The 20979-nt window shown below is 48.7% G+C and overlaps 1 protein-coding gene across 14 annotated transcripts in view; it reads right to left on the bottom strand.

Annotated features, from left to right (window-relative positions):
- FGFR2 (fibroblast growth factor receptor 2) overlaps positions 1–15431 on the bottom strand; it is a 107445-nt gene extending 92014 nt beyond the window's left edge. For 7 of the 14 annotated variants that reach the window (XM_061403682.1, XM_061403681.1, XM_061403679.1 and 4 more), the window contains exons 1-2: positions 14983–15425; positions 10897–11186 (exon numbers count right to left, since the gene is read on the bottom strand). In XM_061403682.1, the coding sequence (XP_061259666.1) occupies positions 10897–11062 (166 nt within the window). In that variant the 5' untranslated portion in view covers positions 11063–11186; positions 14983–15425. Of the gene's footprint in view, positions 1–1970; positions 2834–10896; positions 11187–14982 lie in introns of those variants that run through there. The other 7 variants (XM_061403678.1, XM_061403683.1, XM_061403677.1 and 4 more) reach the window with 3 other exon arrangements.
- Between the last annotated feature and the right edge of the window lie 5548 nt (positions 15432–20979).

The following is a 20979-nucleotide window of genomic DNA, read 5'->3' on the forward strand; positions in this document are numbered from 1 at the left end:
GCAGATTCTTGACCGCTGAGCCACTGGGGAAATCCACCTCCCAACAGAGCGCCTTTCAAAACCCTCAAGAGCATCTGATCTGGAAAGGGCTGTGCAAGGCTCCCCAGTATCTTAGCTTCCCGAAATGTGGACAAGGGCATACCAGGTCCTTTCTTAAGTGGAGACTATTCACCCCTCTCCAGGGCATGAGGAGGGAGCCTTATTCAAACCTCTGAGTCCCCAGGCAAGGCCCCGAAGATGGGAGCAGAATCATGTTCATTACCCAGTCCAGGCCCTGGCTTCCTGGGCAATCTCCCTCCTTCCACATGGGTCAAGCAAGAAACTGCAGCTCCAGATAGACAAGGGGAAAGAAGAAACGACCTATACAAGGGCCAACTGCAGGCTGCCCCTGACCTCCTCACTCGCCATAACTTTAACTGTGGGCACAGGTGGCTCAGTGGTAAAGAATCTGGCCTGCCAGTGCAGGAGACGCAGGTTTGATCCCTGGGTCAGGAAGATCCCCTGGAGGAGAAAAAGGCAATCCACTCCAGTATCCTTGCCTGGGAAATCCCATGGACAGAGAAGCCTGGTGGGCTACGGTCCACAGGGTCACAAAGAGTTGGACAAAACTTAGCAACTAAATAGCAACTACAACAAAACCTCTCACCTGATGGGCAGAGAGGCCAGGACAATACCCAAACTGGGCACAGAGTAACCTGGCCGGCATGTCTGGCTGGGGCTGACTAGAGGGCCAATGTAGTGGGTTTGCCAGTGAGTCAAGGGGGTACCCACTGCCTTCAAAGACCAGCTTCAGGAAGCTGCACAGCTGGGGGACCCAGAAAAATCCTTGACATGGCACGTAGGCTGCCTCTACCCCACGTGGCCTGGCCTCCTTCTGTAGTCTTCTCTCCAGCACACCGGTCCCGTCAGGGCTCCCCAAACCCCTTCGAGACACGCCACGCTTTTACTTCTGAGGACCTTCACCTCAGAATGGCTGGAAGGGGCCCCTTGTTTTTTGCAATTATTTGACAAAAGCCCATCTCCCCATCCCCCACTCCACAGGACTTGAGACTTTCTTGCTTGCCACTCTTATCCCCACTGAGCCTGGCACAGAGTAGGAAGCAGTAGGGTCTCAACTTAATTGAGGGGCAAACTACGCACCCACAGCGATTATGCTGCAACGTGAAAGCTGTGCCACAGCCACGCCACAGCACTAGGGTTTGGAAGCTGCGGCTACATCAGGGCTTTGAGGTTCAGAGGGGACACGCTGTGGTGCTGCCTCCCCGCCACGCATCATACAACTTCTCCCCCACAGAGAGACACCTGCTGAACACTGGTGTCCTCTGCATCCACCGAGCAGGTGATCGGTGCAAAGTATGGCTAACTGAACCAGCCCTGATTCACCCCCACGTCTAGCTGGAACCACTCAGAGAGCACTTTAAAAAAAAAAAAAAATCATCAAACTGAACTCCATTTGCTTTAAAAATGGGCTCTGTTCCTCAGCCTCTTTTTTTCCCCTAGGACATTCTTCCTGGCCAAGGCCGCAGGAAGTGTAGGTGTTGGAGCTTCTGCCCTTTCATTCTTGGAATTTTTCCCCCCTTTTATTTTTACTTTGTACTTTTTTTTTGCTTTCCTGGTCTCTGACATTAGCAGGCCCAGCATGCATCATGTCCACGACCGCAGGTTGCAGGAGCCCTGGGTATACCAGCAGTCTCATAGGTCGGCCTTGACCCAATCTCAAATCAGAAGATGCTCAAGAAAAGCTTAATACAACGTCAAACGGAGAACCAACACTGAACACTGAGCAGGTCCCAGGGCAGACCACCCAAGGCACTTGGGACAAAAAGAACAGGATGGCCTGGAGCTGCTGTGTTGGGGGCAAAGTCCTGCCGTCCTGACTCCCTGCCACGTGACTCAGCCTGGGACACTAACTGGGACTCAGAGCAGCCACCCTCTGATCTCCTGGGCAGCAGAAAGGGTTAGCTTCTTACCGATAAGCGACATACCACCAGAGGCCGTTCCAGAAGAATCCCAAGGCAGTAATTACTGGAATGGTTTTACTGCCATGACTTTTCTTCAAATAGCTTTAGGGGAATAGACGTGGACAGATGAAAAGAAACAGCATTAACCAGCAGTGTCCTTACATGTTTGAGAGTCAGATGACAGATTTAGGAATAAGCAGGCCCCCAAAAGATCCCACAGAAGACCCTCCTGCTCAGGAAAGAGGCATGCATTGGGGAATCTTTGCTGCACCAATAAACTGATCCCAAGGCCTGGGCCCATGCTCACTAACTATGGAGTCTTGGAGGAATCATTTCATCTCCAAGAGTCTAGGTCAAGAGTCTCGTCCGTATAAATGGGAATGTGAATAGCTGGGGTCTGCTGCGTTATTAAGATTAGAGACGGTGTGGGGAGGAGGATCTACAGGAAAGTGGGTCAAAAGGAACAGATTTCCAGTTACAAGAGAAAGAAGTCCCAGGGATAAAACGTAAACACGAGGACTGCAGTTAATACTGCCGTATAGTCGGTATACATGAATGCTGTTGAGAGTAAATCCTGAGTGTGTTCATTACAAGGGAAAAAAACTTGCTTTTTCTTTTTGTGTGTGTGTCTATATGAAGTGCTGGATGTTAGCTAAACTTACTGTGGTCCTCATTTCACAATACATATAAGTCAAATCATAACACTGTACATCTTAAACAGTGCTGTCTATTATATCTCAATAAAACCAGGGAAAAAAGATTAGAGATAATATGTCAAGGTACCTCGCACAAGGTCCAACACACAGCAGGCACTTAACAGATGTGATAACAATAAGAATTATTGTTATCATCTGCATTCTCATCCTCTCAAGGAATGAATGGGCTAAAAAGACGATGACCCCACCCACACTGCCTACCCCTACTCACACCCTCATCCTTCGTACCCCCGCCCCACCTGTCCTGTCAGGTAACCCCCACGGGCTGTAACATACAAATAACCACTCAGCTCCCCTCCACCCCCAGTATCAAGGATACCATAACCAGCTCCCTGCCATGAAGACTGGAAGTCCAGACACCTGTGCACTGAGGAAGGCCCAGCAGGCCGCCTGGAAGAAGCCACCACATACCAACCTGGCAAGCCCGTCTTAACATGCTTTGGACACCCCTCAAGGGCCAGGACCCAGGCAGAGAATGCAACACCCCTCCTTCCCACCAACCAATCCCATAACCCTCTCTCCATCCTTCTTTCTCTTTGGCCAAACCACACAGCAGGCAGGACCTTGGTTCCCCAACCAGAGATCGAACCCATGCCCCTTGCAGTGGAAGAACGAAGTCCTAGCTGCTGGACTGCCAGGGAGGTCTCCCCCCATTCTTCTTCATAGGGCCTTTTGACAATGCTTCATCTGGAAGCCCCCAAACACAGAACTCCCTGAGAAAATACATTGCTCTTTGTCAAGCGCACATCCCGCTATTATTACATAGCTGCGAATGACTTCTTTCGACAGGGAAAAAAAAGTCAACCCCGAACTATTTGGACCGCAAGCAGCAAGAGGATCCAATTTCTAAAGTCCAGATTTGTAAATGCCCCAGATAATAAAAAGGGTTGGCTAAAACCAGGGCCAAGAGCTCCCTTTCTATTTTAATTAATGTAAAAGCCTCTCATCAGAAGACTTGTCATCCTATATAGTAGGGTAAACATCCCTGAAATATTGACCGGACATCCTATCTCAGGTTTTTACTTCAAGGAGGAAGTTGGGTAGGGCGGGGAGGAAACAAGCACTTACTGAGCACCTAGTATCTGCCAGGAACTACAGTGATGGCTTTACATCCATTTGCATTTAATCCTTAAGGTACCCCTTACAAGATATTTATTATCAGATAGACTTTTTGATAAAGAAAGGGAGGCTCAGAGAGGTTGTCTAACAAATCCAAGGTCACAGCACCAGTAGATCATAGAGTCAAACCTGCCTTGTCTAGCTCTCAAGGCCGAGTTCTTTTGGAGAGTTTCTGTCCCCAGAAAGCACATCACATACCATTTAAAATGATTTTATTCATTTCTATGAAAAAAAAAAAAAAAAGCAAATGTAGAATTTAGGCTAATTATGTGGAGGATTCCTGGTCTTTTACAGATGTGAGTGAGTGATTTTCAATCGGAAACCTTTATAATATTTAGGATCTATAATTAATTGTGTGCCCACCTGGGTCAGCTAAGAAGGCAACATGTTTCGATCAAGGTCAGGAGGCTTAGAGGGATGGGAGGGAGGTGGCTTCTTTGGAGGGTAAGGGGCTACCCGTGTAGTACGCAGGATCTTAGTTCTCTGACCAGGGATTGAACCCGGGCCCATGGCAATGAAAGGGCTGTGTCCTAACCACTGGACTACCTAGGAGTTCCCAAGGGAAGGTGGCGACTTGAAGGCAGTCACACTCCTTTGTGGCAATCTCATCATCTATTCACGATCTGAAGTTTAAGGATTTTCAAAGAGTTTAAACCCTCAACTCACCCCTACAAAGATCTTCCTATGCACCTTACAGCACCTCCCCGCCTCCCACTCCCCTCAACACACAACGCTGGCTTTTTCAATGTCTTGATATCTTTAAAACATTACAACTGGTCACGTATGGAAAAACTTAAGAGTAAATTGGCCTTTAAAAAGAGGTCACACATAGTAACTTAGAAGGAGTTCTCGCATAGAAAATAATCATCACAGTTTATACAGAGTTTATTGTACTAATGTCAGAGCTCAGAACTGGGCTCTTTCTTTCAAGTAAAGTGCTGCATATAAATCACAAAATATATACGTCCCTTGTCCTCAATTCTGAATCTATCGGTATTTTCCTTATAAGCTATTTTTTTTACCTCCTCATAAAACATGTTCACCACTACTCGACATTCTATATTATGCGCATTCCATTCAGACACGACTTGGAATTTACCACGCTTTAGTTGGACAGGGGTTAAAGGAAAGAGAAGGCCACACCTTAGCTCCCTGACTCAGTACAGTCAAGAAGAAGCTGACATTTTTAATATCCACATGAACATGGCAAAAGTCCAGGATGGGACGTAACTACTTATGGTATTCTGAAGTGGAATAAGTGACAACAACTCACACCCAACATCTTAAAACTCCATCAGTGTACAAAGTTCCTAAAACACAAATTACTGAAGCTCTAAAGCATGCCTATTTTGCCTGACACTCTTTAAGGACGACCGTGGTCTAAACTGGTCATTACATACCCTTTTGCATGAATCTATAAATGGTAAAAGCTTGAAGTTATACAAACAGAGGCCAGTGAAAGCCGGCACCCGCCACCTACCACGGATGTGGCTACCATCTTGGATTTCCTATCATGCCCTAAAATGGGATGGTAACAATCAGAACAAGTGAGAAAAAAAAACTTGGGAAGAGCGTGACCTCTATTAATTTCGGAAAGAAATATCTCCAGGACATGGGGGACCATCACGATGAAAAGGCCAGCAACTTGTTCAACCAGACTTCTTTATAGAACCGGCCTTCCCTCCCTTCCCCACCTCCTCACGTTCCCTGATCCAGGAAAACCAGAACTGAATCTAGTGGGGTCACTCCAGTTCCACCTGAGTGACCAGGAGGAAGTGGCCAGTGTGTACAGATTCTCAGGCTGCCAGAAAGCCTTCAGGCTTCCCATAAAGATAAACACTGTCCCCAAAATGGAATACGAGCTGCATAGAACTTTATAAACTCAAGTTCAAGAGCCTCTAGCAAGTCAGAGCTGAGTTCTTCAGGGTTTGTTCATCGTGGATTTAATGATCAGAAACCCCTCTCCTCTTCGGCTTAAGGTCAAACATTCCACCCTTGCTTTAGGTCCATGATTCGGCACATACAGCCTTCAACACGGTCGCCGTCAGTTTAAAGAAACTACTACTAAAGACAGCAGAGTCAGAGGAGGACACGGGGAGAGTGTGACATGGTTAACCACACCAGGCCCTGCAACGCCAGGGAAGCTGGACCAAGAGCCATTGCTAAATCTCACTTGGATACAGCAAAAGCACAAAAAGGATGCAAAATCGAAGGCTAAAGTCATCTCTCCAGAAAAACGAAATAATAATAAAGACCATGCGTCTTTTGCACAGCCTCGTAAAACGCACTGGATCAGAAAACCATTTGTGGCATAGCCTGAAAAACTTCCAAACAATCACTTCTGAATTGCCTACATAGGCAAGTCACCCTGCTACAAATCTTAACCAGCACAGCAGAAAGTAACACACAAGTTGTATTTCCTATGGAACCTAAAATCCCAAACTCCATTTCCCATGTTTTCCTTTAAAGACTAAAATAAGACAGGATTTTTAATGGAAATGTACAATTAAGCCAAACTCTGGGGGGAGGGGTGTGCCAGGGGGAGTAGCCTTTTAACAATTATCCTGGATAAGTAAACACCCAAACAAGAGACTGCAAACGGGAAGGCTCCTGGACACATTTTATTGAGAATGTAAACATTAAACAAAGCTCTTCCTGTTTAAACACTACCCCAGTTATTTCATAACCATGTAATTATTCATTAAGCTTGATATTGAAAACATCTCATAGGGTTTGCTCTAGTTCTATGAATTCTCACCCTCAACTTAATGGGAAAGACTTGAAAGCAACAAGTCTTCAGTGATGGCCTAGTGGGAGCTAGTCACCTAGCAGGTGTGCGCCTGCTAAATCGCTTCAGTCATGTCTGACTCTTTGCGACCCTGGGGACTGTAGCCCACCAGGCTCTCCTGTTCATGGGATTCTCCAGGCAAGAATACGGGAGTGGGTTGCCAGGCCCTGCTCTTGGGGATCTTCCCAACCAAGGGATCGAACCGGAGTCTCATCATGTTCCCTGCATTGGAGGAGGGTGCTTTACCACTAGCGCCACTCAGTGCTTTAATTGGTTAAAATAAAAAGCAAAACACACACATACTTCAAATCTGCATGACAGCGGACCAGTAGAGAAAGTATACAAATACCAATGCTCTGGGCTTGCTAAATTTTTGCTCTAGAAATAATATTAAACACAGCTCTTTGTCTATGAATTGTGAAATACTTTATATACTAATAAAGAATGTGTACTTCATTGTGTATTTAACTGCACAAGCCTGCATTTGGTTTAATTTACTAAGAATAAGTCCTTGTTCCTATGCTAACTATCAAGTTACAGTCAACTCTTAAATATTAACACTCATATTGAGGAACAAAGATGCAGATAATACAAAACAGAAGATTATTTTAAATCATTCATTCTTGGTATGCGGATATATTCTTTTTTTCCTTTCCTTTTAACTTGCAATTAAATGCGTATGGCTGATATTATGGCATTTACAATACTTCTAACAAAAGACCTAACCCACACTGGAAAACTCTGACAGTGGTGAGGTCTCCATGTAGATCCCCTGCTCCATCTCTCTGCTATTGAACTTTGGACCAATTCACATCAGTTAAGGACAGCATGACCTCAGAAGGTTGCCCCAAAACTGACTGCAAAAAAAAAGCAAACTACTTTCTTCCCAGGTTGTTACTTCCCAGCATCACACTTTCTGGAGGGTGGGAAAGTAATTAAAGGTTTGGGGTTGGAAAAGGCCTTTTATTTTAACTCCTACTGGGCTGGTGTAAACAAAGATGTCGTTAAAGTCAACAACGACTTAATTAACCAGAGTAGGTGACAATGTCAGGAAGAATTTGAAAGCTAGAGTCCTCTCTGCTACAGGGTAATCAAGCTTGACTATAAATAATTAGAACCTTAATCAACAGAACAGTACTTGGCATTGAGGACTGGCCGCCTTGAGTCAGTAACTGAGTTTAAACCCTGCACAGCTGGTCCCTGACAAGAATGACTGACCAACTGAAAATATTCATTTTTTTAGTCTGGAATATTAACAACTAAAATCTTCTAGAGATTATTTTCTTAAGTCAGTTGAGTAGACCCAAACCTACAGCTACCACTTCAGAACGTGTCCAGAAGACAAATGATACATGACAGGTGACGGGATATATGATCATGATACATGGTAGATGAGATGATGTTGATACATGACAGGATGATAGATGATGGATGGGATGGGATGATGATCAATGAGATGATACTGTACAAAGCTGAGACAATTGGAAAAGGATCCTCTAGAGGGAGGGCTCGGGCCCCTTCCTGGAACTTAGTCACATTTTTCTCTGGCCACATTTATCTAAACTGAGCTTCCACATTAGCAAGCTAAAAAGTCTTTCAAGATAAAGCCCTGTAGGATAGAAAGTCAAGGCTGAACTTACTTTATCCAAAGCTACAGTTAAAACACACCATGGAGGACAGACAGCGACTGATGGACACACATGGATGGGGGACTCTGTCGGTCTCTCTCCAATTCGCCAGGACCACAGCCTAAACTGGAGCTGCCCAACTCAGTCTGCTTCCAGTTGCTAAAAATTCTTCTTTCTCATCTATAATTAGATTACCTTCCTAATAGCCTCTGACACCAAAGTGAAACTCCTGCACTGGAAGAACTCATCTTAGGGCTCACATCAGTCGACAGGGGAAGTGCAGACCCTACAGAAAGCCAACACAGCTGCTCCTCCATCAGGGAGCAACTTTCCTCTCAACTGTCTCCAAAAGCCTAGATGTCTCCTGATGTGTTGGCAACTGAACAGCCAGCCCATGGGACTGGGAAGATGGGCGTGCCCAACTCGCCAAGAACGACAACAACTTGTCCCAGGTACTCATTAGACACCAGGACCTGTGCTAACTGCGTTTTGCATCCAGACCCACTTAAATCTCCCAGCAACCTTCTTGAGGCGGTCATCAGAAGGCTTCTGAAGATATTAGTATTCATTTAACATTAATAAAGAGACCCTAAAGATGATCTAATCCAGCCCTCAGATGACAGAAAAGGAGACTGAGGTTCAGGGGACTGTGTGCTTTTTCCAAAGCCGCCACCTCTTTGCAGGGTTTTGCACAGCTTCCACTAAACCTTTGTTTGAAAAAACCTCTCACAACTCTGGACGCAAACCTCATAGGAGCTGTGAACCCCAAAATATGACCTACCATTTCAGGGAATTCAGGCACCTCCCCTCAACCCCCAAGTGCATTCACAGATGCCAGGCTGGGAAGACCAGCCTTCAACAATACTCACATTGTTGGATGCACATTTCTACACAAAGAACTGCCGAGGGTACTGCATCCTTGTCCATCTCCACCCCCCTCCCCATCTCTGTCTCACCTCTTCCTACCAGTATGTGCACACAGATTTTTAAATTCCCTTCAATAATTAAAGACGATAAAAAGAAGTCCTCCAGGACCATTTTACACTTTATGTTGAAATAAACTCCCAATCACGCTGCCCTGAAAGTCGAAATGAAAAATGACATTTTCTTCCTAACCTGGGCCATGCCTGGGCTCACACTGCAGGAAACACCCCCGTTCAGCAGCCTCGGTGTGTGTACTGAGCCATGCACCCCAGGGAAAACCGGCAATTAGAGAAACATCCATTTTAATTATTAGCAAAATTAAAGACGTGCAGGCATGACTTTCAGAAACCAGGAACCTTTTCCCTCACGTTAAGCCCTTTAAACATGTATCCCCATCGCAAGTGACACTGGCGCCCACGTCACCAGCAGGCAGTTCCATAATCCCTGGAGCCGGAGCCTGTGAACGCTTCAGACACAAACTCCTACCGCGTTCCCTACCGGAAGCCTGAAAGCCACTGCAGCGTCACTACACCTGGTTACTACAAACCTCCGTAACTCGGGGTAAGAAAAAGGGCACAAGCCTCCACTAGCGACTGCTGAGCTGCTTTTGGTAAGAAGCACCTCCGTTTTAGAAAAAAAAAGATACGCCTTTATCCTTGCATGACTCGGGGTCTCAGTGGGAGCCCCCCTGGTTGGGGACACAGCCCTCCCCTCCCCGTCTGATCCTGGATGGGCTTGCGGTCTTCTTCCGAGCAGGGTGTCTTTTCCAGAACAGCTGACTGACCCCAGCCCACGCAGGCCCCCTGAGCTCAGCAGGCACCAGGTGGGCTCTCAGCAAACAGGTTCATTAAGTGGCGATGAGTGCTAGGATCTGCCGTTTTATTCTCGGATTACCACTCGAAAAATAACTCAGCTACCAATATTCCCTACTGATGACAGATCTCGTGCGGCACCAAGTCGAGGCTGGGCTACCGACATCGCGGAAGGACCCGGGAGAAGAGGTTCCAAGTCTGCCTGGCGGGAAAATTCAGCCCTTGTGAGTTTTGTGCTCACAACTGGCCTCATGCCTTTCTGCATGTTCCAAAAGGCATAATGTGTTGCCTGCATACAATTTCCATAGCTGAAACACCAACGCACGCCCTGTTAGATCTGGAAGTTCTCAGAGATTCAGGAAAGGCCCAGGTACATTTCAAATTGACCTAAAATAGAATCTGCCGCTCTGTGACGTGTGGCTTAAGTATTATGAATTACAAGGGCTAAAAAGAATGTAATGTCTCAACCCTCTCCACTCTGAAGTTCAGAAGCTTTCTCTCCTTAGACAATGAAAATAAAATGTCAGCATTTCAGAGGTTGGCAATTTCCCTGCGTGACTCCTTTTGCCGGCAAATTGCAATCCTTTACATTGTGAGCAAAACTCTCTCGGGTAAGCAAGGGTAGATGGTATTCAACTCTGAGCTGCCTGCCACGGCTCTCCTGGCACTGGATGAACTGCCAGCCGCCTCCCTTACCCAGCACAGAGGAAAACGCACACGCCAAGAAACCACCAACTACACCACCCGGCCCACAGTGTGACAGCTGAGAACCTTCTCTTATAATCCCTGGCTTGCAGGGGGCAGAGAGCCACAAGCTCCGCTCCTGGAGGTCTCCTTTACAACACAAGGGGCAGCTGATTCTCAAACAGGCCTTGACCTCAGTGCCACTTCCCCCAGACAAATCCCCAAACAAACTTGGTACCCCGAGAGCGAAATGAGATAACTTACCTTCCGGCTCAACCGTGGTATCGTCAACTAAATTGAAGGAGGGCCGGGCCAGGGACAAGGTTGCCATGGTGACCACAACCAGGCAGAGGAAGCGACCCCAGCTGACCATGGTTACAGTGCCGATCCCCTGTCCTCTTCCATATCTCCATGTGGACGTTAATCCCATCTGCACCCTTCCTCTACGAGCATGGACTGCCTGCAGCAATGCCTTCAGCCGGCGGTGGGCTCAGGAACCAAGGTGCTGCGGCGGCCGCTCGCTGGCCTTGCCGCTGCTGCTGCTGCTGCAGCCTCTAGAGGAGAGAGACACTGCGAGTCAGTGAAATCTTCCCCAACACCAATTTAGTTCAACCCAGTTCTCTTTCATCATCTGCAAATACCTTCCATCCACACCTGAGTCCCAGGGGTTTCCACCAGACCGGTCCACAAAAATGTGTTAGGCTGATGGTTGAGAAAGCCTACTCTTAGGAAACAGAGATAAAAAGAGTAGCTATAGGACCCAGATACGTGCAGCCACTTCAGCTGGGCAAGTGGACTCTCTCCTCCTACCCACTGTCACCTCTCCCGCCCTCCAAAAGCCAAAGCTACGTGACCTTAGTTTCAAGGGCAACTACAAAAGCCAAGTTAACGATGCTCCGGCTGGCATAGCCAGCCTCTCGTTAATTTCTTTCACGCCAACTGGGCTTCAGAGGCGTCTGCTTCTGGGGGCTGGAGCTAAGTGGCTTGCTCCACCCTCCCTGGAGCCCTCGGGAGGAAGGGAGACCAGCAAAATAAAAAGAACCCCAGGAAGGCGACCAAAAATTCCCACCAGTTTACACTTGTCAAGATTCATTTTCAAATGCAGAAATGTATTTCAATCTTTTCGCCAAGCAGCCACTTACAAAGAATGAACGAGACTGCGATACATTCAAAGCAGCTGATCCAAAAAGAGATTCAAAGCTTGAATCCCATTCCACTGTGACGAACGGCAGCCCAGGCCTAGTGGAGGTCTTCAAACCAGAGAGAGAAACGGAGCAGATGCAAGCTCCTTGAATAACACGGGTGTTCATTAATGATGATGATGGTGACGATGATATGTAAATTATTCTCAGGGTAGGTGATTGGGCCAATAACTTTCAATATGCTAACTTATTGGCTAAAATTTCAGAACAGAAGTTACCAGGGGGTGTTCAATGGGTCTGCTCACCCATTTAATTCAAAAGCAAAGAGAAATTTCCAAGCTTAAGATAATCCAAGACTTTACATTTGTTCGGTATCAATTACTAAGAATAAGAACCAAAATGCACAAGCTTCAGAGAATTTGATCCAATCAGATTCTGTGAATTATATATGAAAGAACCACATTTTATAGGATTTAGGGTGGAGGTGAGACCTTTAATATACAAATCTCGAAACCCCATGCTTTCTGCTTGCGGACCTCATGTTTCAGATTATGACGTAGGATTTCAATACTGCTCGAGCGTCCCCAAAGCTACATCAGAAAAAAACTTTCAGCCTTGACTAAGGATTAGAGTGGGTAAGGGGAAAAGAGGACGCTGCTCCACTTTCAGAGAAGGAAAAAAGAAAACCTCTTCTTCAAAAGAAAGCACACGTGAAACCATGTGATTCACAGCAAAAGAAGAGCGCGTGCGTCCACCCCGTGCTTTCAGACTGCTTGAAGGATTTCTTTGGCCGGTTTTTCTTTCCTCTTCGAGGTAAGAGCCTCAAAAGATAACTCCGTATCTATTTCTACATACACATGGGAGGAGAACACACAAACATTCTCACTGATTTACGAAGCATTTCCAGAATGCATGGGAATTTTTTTGCCTCTAACACAACTCCAGGAAAACCCCAGCAAGAGAGTGGGCCCCAGACTGCTTCCCCAGCCCGACTCACCCACCTGTCCCAGCCTTAAGGAGCTTCCTTTGCAGGTAGAGGCGGACAGTGAGTGACCTCAGCAAAATCTCAAGCCATCCCTTCACCCCATCAGCTTGCACCAGCAACTGACTTATGTAGCCATTTCCAGATCCAGGCTCCGCGGCCGCCCCGCTTCCTTCCCAAATCTCTGGAAAGTGGAGGTGGAGGGTGGCAGGTCTGCACAACTCCTCACCCGAGTGGACAAAGGTACAGAGGGACCTCCTGGGCGGGATAATGAGGTCCCCAGGCTCAGTGTTGGGAACACAGGCCCAGCGTGCCTCTGGCGGCCACAATCCCAGCTTCCTGCCTTCAATACCATAATCCTTCCTGGAGTCTGAGCCTCAGTGAAAGCCCCAGCGTGTTTATTTTTCCCCTTGAAAGGGAACTCTCTTCTCTGCTTGGGCGCGGGAGGAGTTGTCACCCTCCCAGTGATGAATGGCTCTTCCTGGCCACCCGTTCCCCAACCCCCCTGTCCATTTTCACCTCAGCACAAGCCTGCCCCCAAAGACAGGCAAAGTGACAAGCGAGAGGGCTTGGCTGGGGAGTGGTCCCTATACCAGATCTATGCAGTTTACAGTACATTCCCAAACCCTCCACCCTTCAAGAAGACAAGTCAATATAGCACCCACCTAAACTGAGTCTCTACCCAAGCACTTGGGAGCTTTGTTCCCGGCAGATTTCCCATCAGTCAAAAGTGCCAGGCAAGGTGAGGGGTGCCCAGGCCCCCAGGGGACAGACCCACCTTCTAGGCTCCAAGCCTCCCTAGGGCCCCCAGGCCTGAACTGAGCAGGGGGCTCTCAAGGGGTCAAATGTGGTGGGGGTGGGAATTCCTCAACACACTGAAATCTCAAGACAAAATACAGGCTGACCCAGGACCACTTCTATTCCCCGTTAACCCCCAGCAAGCCAACGAGAACTTGCAGCAGCTCCGGGAGAACTCAACACCACCAACCCGGTTTCAGTTGTAGCAGTTCTTTCATTTGTGTGCTAGGAACATAGTGATTTTCTCCCCCTTCTCGGGGCGCTAAAGAGCTCAGAGAAATCTGCATTTTAATTGACATTCCAGGGCGAGAGAGAGGGGCGCCCGATTGCTTTTCTATTCAAACTAAACAGGCTTTTCAGATGAAAATGAGTCGAGGCCGGTGGAAGATTTACAGGGATTTGGGACCCAGGGGACAATGGGGTTTTAAATGTTGATAGCGTTTCACACCAAACACATAATGGGTGAAAGAAGGTTTGCCTTTAAGGGTGGTTTTATTGAATTGGGCGAGAGAAAGGAAGGTCCGGAGAAGAGTTTGCAAAGGAGCGGGAGGCGAGGGGGACTGAGGCTCCACGGCCCCGGGCCGGACCCCTGCGCCTGGCCCCGTGGCCGCGAGGGTCGGAGCCAGCGCCTGGCCCGGCCCTCGGCTGACTCCCCGGCGCGGCCCCGGCGCTGAAAGAATGAGCGCGCAAGTTAGAACTCGCCTGTGCTTTCGACATCTCCGAGCTGCTGCCGGTAGAGCAGGCAGCGAACTAGAAAAAGTCGGTCCAGTTCGCCCCCTAGCCCCAGGCGAGCCGCGCTCCCTCCAGCCGAGACGGCGGCTGCGGGCCAGGGAAGCCGAAGGGCACTGCAATCGGGAAACCGGAGCAGCCCCCTTCCCAGAGCGCCACCCCCCGCCCCGAGCCCTCGCCTACCCTACAGAGGTGTTGCCAGCCCCACCTCAGCGGACCCCTCCCGGGGAAGGGTCCCCGGCCCGGGCCTGGATGAGACGGAATGGGGGCTCCCCGGGCCTCGGAACGAGGCACCTTCGAAGATGCCCCCTCCGAGTCCGGGACCTATCGGGCTGTGCCACCAGCGAGGCTGCCCCGCCGCTCGCCCGCCAGCTCCGGGGTCGGAGGATCGCGCCCGGCCAGCGGGAGTGCGCCAGCCAGAGTTTGACAGGGAGGCGGGCGGGGGCGGGGGGGGTGTCAACGCCAGAGGCAGATGTCAGCATCTGGATGGGGGTGGTAGCGGCAGAACTTCCCAAACGCCAGCCGTCAGCAGGCACCCAGCTCCCCCATCGCCTATGCAGCCAAAGAGGAGGCACAGGGAGCCGCCTCCACAGTGCCAGCCCTCCGTTCGGGAGTCCGTGCACCGGGCGTCTCGGGCTTCCACCGCGCCCACTGTCCCGCCCCGCGAAGCTCCCCCGAGGCGCCCGACTCGGCGATTACCTTGAATGGCAACGATCCCCGGCGATCGGGTCTGTCCCCGCGCCCAGCGTGGGTCGGGATGGAGCAAACGACCAACTCCCCGCAAAAAAAAAAAAAAAAAAAAAAAATGTGGTATTCGCCGGCGCCAAAGTTCGAGGCTTCACGCGCACCCCAGGCTGCGGAGGCGCGCGGGCATGACGCCCGCGGGCTGCGCTCGGATTTGGGGAGCGGGAGGAAGAAAGGAGTCGGGCTTGGCGTTTCCTCCACCAAACTTCGCTCGCAACTTGCGAACGCTTGGAGCGCGGAGGAAAGCCGCGGCCTCGGGGCGCCCGGGCCCCGCCAGCCTGGAAAGGAGTCGCTGCGCCGGGCCAGCTACGCCGCGCGCAGACCCCGCGGCGCCCGAGCTTTGTGGCGGCCGCGCTCGCTCCTTTGCTCGCCCGCCCGCCCGCTCGGCTCTCCGCGGCGTTCTCCGCTGCCGCCGCCGCCGCCGCCGCCCCCTCCCGGCGGGTCACGCCCCCGCTGAAACCCGAGCCGTTTCCTGGACGGCGGCGCCCGCTCTGCCAATCAGCGCCGCGCGCCCCGCCGCCCCGACTCGGCGCGGCTCCCGACGCCTGCAAGCGGCCCGAGACCCCGGCGGGGAGGGCGAGGGGGCCCGGGCAGCACCGGGACCCAGAGGGGCAGCAGGCAGCATCCTCCGTGGATGCGGCCGGGGCCCGCGCCCCCTTCCTTCCCTGGGCAGTTCGCCTGATCCACGGTTTGCCGGGTGGTTACGTTACGTTGTCTCGATTCAAGTCAAAACAAATGACAGAAAGCCTGCTCTCTACCCACCCCCACCCCGGCCAAGAGACTTTAAAATGCATCTGCGTGGTATTGGGGCGCGTGGGGGAGAAATAGAACGCAACTGAAACTTTGAGACGAGAGAAAGTAACCTGGGGCATGCCTGCCTGTCCATCAAAACGATAACGATGAGCAAAGAAGCGAGTATTTACGGAGGTTCTGCTATAGGCAGGGCACACGGAATAGAGTCTTCTTTTTCAACCGCACAGCCACCCTGCAGAGTAATATTCCCAGTTTCTGCTAAGGAAACAGGGTGAGAGATGTTATTTGTCCAGGGTTAACCAGCTGAGTAATGGCAGCAGCTGAGCCTGACTTTGAATCTGGCTCCCTTAGGGAAAAGTTCAAAACTGAGGGGGAAAAATTTTGGATTAATAAATTCGGAAGATTCTAAGGACTCAACTCTGCTATAAATAGCTGTATGACCTTGAGCAAAGCATTTCCTCTCTGAATCTTAAGATTCTTCAACTAAATGCCAAGCTGTAACTGGTTAAAGTTCATATCTTCCATTTACCTTTTCCACTAGGCTGTGTCTACAGGATAATTTATTCTTTAACATATTTGCTCTCCTTCCCCACTCATCCAGCTCCCAAGAAGTGGTGCCTTAAGTCCAATACAATATAGATAAAAACCTTAATTATTTTTCCTTAGAAAAGGTCATTAAACCCAGAAGTGCTTTGGAGTCCTAAAGATGGATGGCGCAGCAGTACCAAATTGACCTGGGAAATCGACTTTTCCTGCATTTAGAAAGGCAGTTGCTTATGGGTCATTGACACTGCACACTTCACAACATTTACGAAAATATTTTTTCATGGTGCCACATCATTAGAAAATCATTCTTCTTCACAATACCTCTCAGAGAACTTTTATGTAAAATTACCGAAACACCAGGAGTACAGATCCATTGAAATGCTTCAGGCAAATGGCTCTGAAATTCTGTTCTGGAAATGTGACAGCAAAAGTAATAGTCTGAGTCTCAAGCAAAATAAAATAATAAGTTCCCATGCTTAGGGGCAGGCTATGGTTTTTGGTCAAGTCTTTTAACCTGGATCAGTCCCAGAATCATTTAATTCACTTAGACACCTTAGCCAGATGACCTCAGCCATCTACCACACCCGAGTTGTTCTGACCACATCAGTGCTTTTCAATGTCTCAGACCAGGCTGAGTGTCTGCCTGCTTGGAGGCTGGCACTTACAACTTTATATTCCCCACCAATGGGGAACTCAAGTCTCTCAGGACAGATTCCTTTCCCATCCTGCAAGGAATCCATCAGCCATTGAAAATGCTGTTAACACGTTCTCACATAAATTACTGGTGCAGGAAGCTGCCATCCCTACCCATCGTTCATCAGTGGCTCTGTGTACCCTGAATGAAAAGGAAGCCTTCTGCTGATAATGACAAATAAGAACACCTACTTCAGTGTCCAGATGCAGTCTGCAGAATTTATTCTTTATAGGAATAAAAAGACACCCATCCATCAAAAGCCCCTTATTCCCTTAAGAGTGTCCATTTTTAAGTGAGTGAAGCCCACAAGCCCACAACAGCAAACTCTTTGGTTTAGAGAAAAGCAAAACCATGTTTGGAATTTAAAAAAAAAAAAGAAAAAAACAATCCTGTCATCATATTTAGGCTTCAAGTGACCTCAGAGGGTCTAGGAAAGCTTTCACACCAGTGAGGCTTCTGAATGAGAAAATAATCTCTTTACAGTTTTTTTCTCTTCCCTCTTCAAGTGGCTGGAACCCCTTTTGTCAATGGCCTCCTGTGAATGGTGTAGCTAATAAGCTTATTAATGAGCTTCCACGGCCGAGTGTGAATAGGTAAATAAGCCCCAATCTGTTGAGGTTCAGGGCCGAGGGCAGAAAAGCCAGCGAGAACTAAAGATGACAGTTTGAACTGGACAACCAACGCCTGCACCAGGTTTCAGCTGAGAGAGCCTCCGGACAAGGGCACATTCACAGCCCTTCACCCCCCACCGAGGTCCCTTTTCCTAGCAATTTTCCCCCCTTTACAAAATGTCTTGAGTAGTCACGCATTTTTTTTTTTCCAAAAGCCCTCGAGACGTCCTTCTTTTTTCACTCTAGTAATGATACATCAATGGAAGGAAGGAAAATGAGGACACCAGAACTCTGATGCCCCACAAGTTTCAAAGAACAAACTGCTGCTCACCCACTCGTTCCGGGAAGAAGACAGTGGGGTGGGGGGACCCCGGCTGCCACGGGCCTCTCTCTTTTAAAGATTTATAATTTCTCTTTTAATAATTTGTTTTCTAATGGGTGGCTGGCCCTTCACCCGATGGAAAAGCTGGAGGAATAAAAAGGCTACTGACATTTAAGTGCTAATGAGCCCTTTTAATGTGATTCTGAGCACCTTGCAAAACTTTGAATTTCATTCTTTAAGCTACATCTCAAGAATGTCTGTAGCATAAAAGAAGCTTTTGAAAGGAGAAATCTACAATAGTCCAAAGACTATGGTTAAGAGTTGTTAATCCTAGGATGTGCTGATCAGAATGGGTGGGAGGATAGGAGAGACAGGACCCGTCTTCAGGGAGCTTATGACATTTAAACAGAATCATGAGTCCCAGTACTGATCATCATCAATAATTCTAAACTTAGAACAGGGCTTGAATTTCCAAGCCAAGACTTCCCTGGAGAAAAACTTAAGTTATCTGAGTCTTTCAGGTTCTCAGCTATAAAATTTAGAAAACAATGGTGTGTGTGTCTGTGTCTGTGTGTGTGTGTGTGATAAGTTGCTTCAGTCATGTCCGACTCTTTGTCACCCTAGGGACTGTAGCCTAGGCTCCTCTGTTCATGGGATTCTCCAGGCAAGAATACTGAAGTGGGTTGCCTTACCCTCCTCCAGGGGATCCTCCCAACCCAGAGATTGAACCCGTGTCTCCTATGTCTCTTACACTGGCAGCACTATCTTGTAGTAATTTAATAGGGTCATGCAAAGCATTCACTGAATTAAGGTGTGACAGCATTTAGACCTTTTTATCCAGATGCCCGTGGTTCTGGAGAAACTCTTGGTACGTGAGAAATGCAGTGTGTTTGCAATGATTATCATTAGCTGTTAATTATTATTCCCACCTCCTGAGACTACTGGAAAAGTTAAGTGATTAAGTGAAGAGCTGAGAACCCACTAGCACTACATGGATATTATTATGAAATAATAATATGAAAACCTGGATTTCAAAGAGTCTGGAGCCACCATTGCTGGATTCCCCAACCCACCTCTGCCACACTAGAAGGACTGATGCTGAAGCTCCAATATTTTGGCCACCTGCTGCAAAGACGGAGAAGGCAATGGCACCCCACTCCAGTACTCTTGCCTGGAGAATCCTATGGACGGAGGAGCCTGGTAGGCTGGTAGGCTGCAGTCCATGGGGTCTCGAAGAGTCGGACGTGACTGAGCGACTTCACTTTCACTTTTCACTTTCATGCATTGGAGAAGGAAATGGCAACCCACTCCAGTATTCTTGCCTGGAGAATCCCAGGGACAGGAAGCCTGGTTGGCTGCCGTCTATGGGGCTGCACAGAGTAGGACACGACTGAAGCGATTTAGCAGCAGCAGCAGCTGCAAAGAGCCAACTCACTGGAAAAGACCCTGATGCTGAGAAAGAGTGAAGGTAGGAGGAGAAGGGGACCATAGAGGATGAGATGGTTGGATGGCATCACTGACTCAATGGACATGAGTCCAAGCAAGCTCCAGAAGATAGTAAAGGACAGGGAAGCCTGACGTGCTGCAGTCTGTGAGGTCGCAAAGAGTTGGACACAACTGAGCGACTGAACAACAACAACAACTTCTGCCCCCGCTGAAAGGCCTGGTGGTGTCTACCCAAGGCCCAGCCCAAGATGAAATGGCTGAGTCATACAAATGGCCATCCAACTGGAAAGCATCACAACACTCATTGGTACCCAAGGCCCAGAAGCAGTCCCTGGGAGTGGCAGGGAGGTTGAGGGGATGGTGCTGAGCAGAAAACACTTTTAACACTGGAGAACGGCTTTAAAAAGAGCATCTTTGAACATGGGAGAAGCATCTGAATAAAAACTGGCACTATGCCTTGCTCCGATGGTTTACTAGATTCCCAAATGGCTTGAGGGATATGGATAGGTCTTTCTAGGGAGACAGTGTCCAAAGATGAGGCAGTATATATTAAACCCTGGCAGTCCAGTGGTTAAGAATCTGCCTTCCAATGCAGGGGGCATGTGTTTGATCCCTGGTCAAAGAATTAGGATCCTACATGCTGCCTTTTTGGTGCAGCAAAAAAGAAAAGGAAAAAAAAAAAATTTACCGTCATACTGACTCCTGAATTTTACAGGGGAGGAAATCAGGATGCCGAAAGGGGAAGTGATGGACTCAGGGCCACCACGCCGGCTGATGGCTGAGAAACCCAGAAATCTGGTCTCTCCATCAGGCTAGGATTCATTTCAGCAGCCACCAGAGCAAGACGTGGGTTTTTATCCTGACATTGTCAAGGACTGACTGTGTGATTCTGGCAAAGTCACTGAATGTGCACCTTGCCCCTCCCCCACGCCCACCACTATCCTTGGCATCACCCACTTCTGCATAATTGAGGTTTCACCTTTCAAGCAGAAAAGACAAATTTGTTTATGATCTCCACCCCCTCCCAGCTCTGAACATTCCTAGCCTCTAGAGAAACAGAGAAACTTGTCATTTACTTATCACTGAAGAGCGAACTGGTTACAGAAAGCCTACATCCACTCTGAAGTATTTTGAACCCTACTTTTCACCCCTATCTACTAGTGATGGTATCTCCCAGAAAAGTCCTCTAAGCCCTGGTCCATAGCTGCTTAAGGGCAACATACCACATACCGCACACCATTGCTTGGCTGCATTTGGCTCAGTTGGTAAAAAATCCGCCTGCAATGCAGGAGATACAGGTTGGATCTCTGGGTCAGGAAGAGCCCCTGGAGGAGGAAATGGCAACCCACTCCAGTATTCTTGCCTGGGAAATCCCATGGATAGAGGAGCCTAGTGGGTTATAGCCCATGAGGTTGCATAGCGTCAGACACGACTTAGCTAGCTGGTAAACCACCACCACCATTGCTTGGCTGCAAGACTCCATTCTCTCCTTTCACTCCCATCCCACATTCAACCACCACCTCCACCACAACAATGCCTCCCAGCGGACTGGAGAGAAAGCATACAGGTGGCTTTAGCTG

This window comes from Bos javanicus, chromosome 26 (genome assembly GCF_032452875.1).
Source record: "Bos javanicus breed banteng chromosome 26, ARS-OSU_banteng_1.0, whole genome shotgun sequence".
NCBI lineage: Eukaryota > Metazoa > Chordata > Mammalia > Artiodactyla > Bovidae > Bos > Bos javanicus.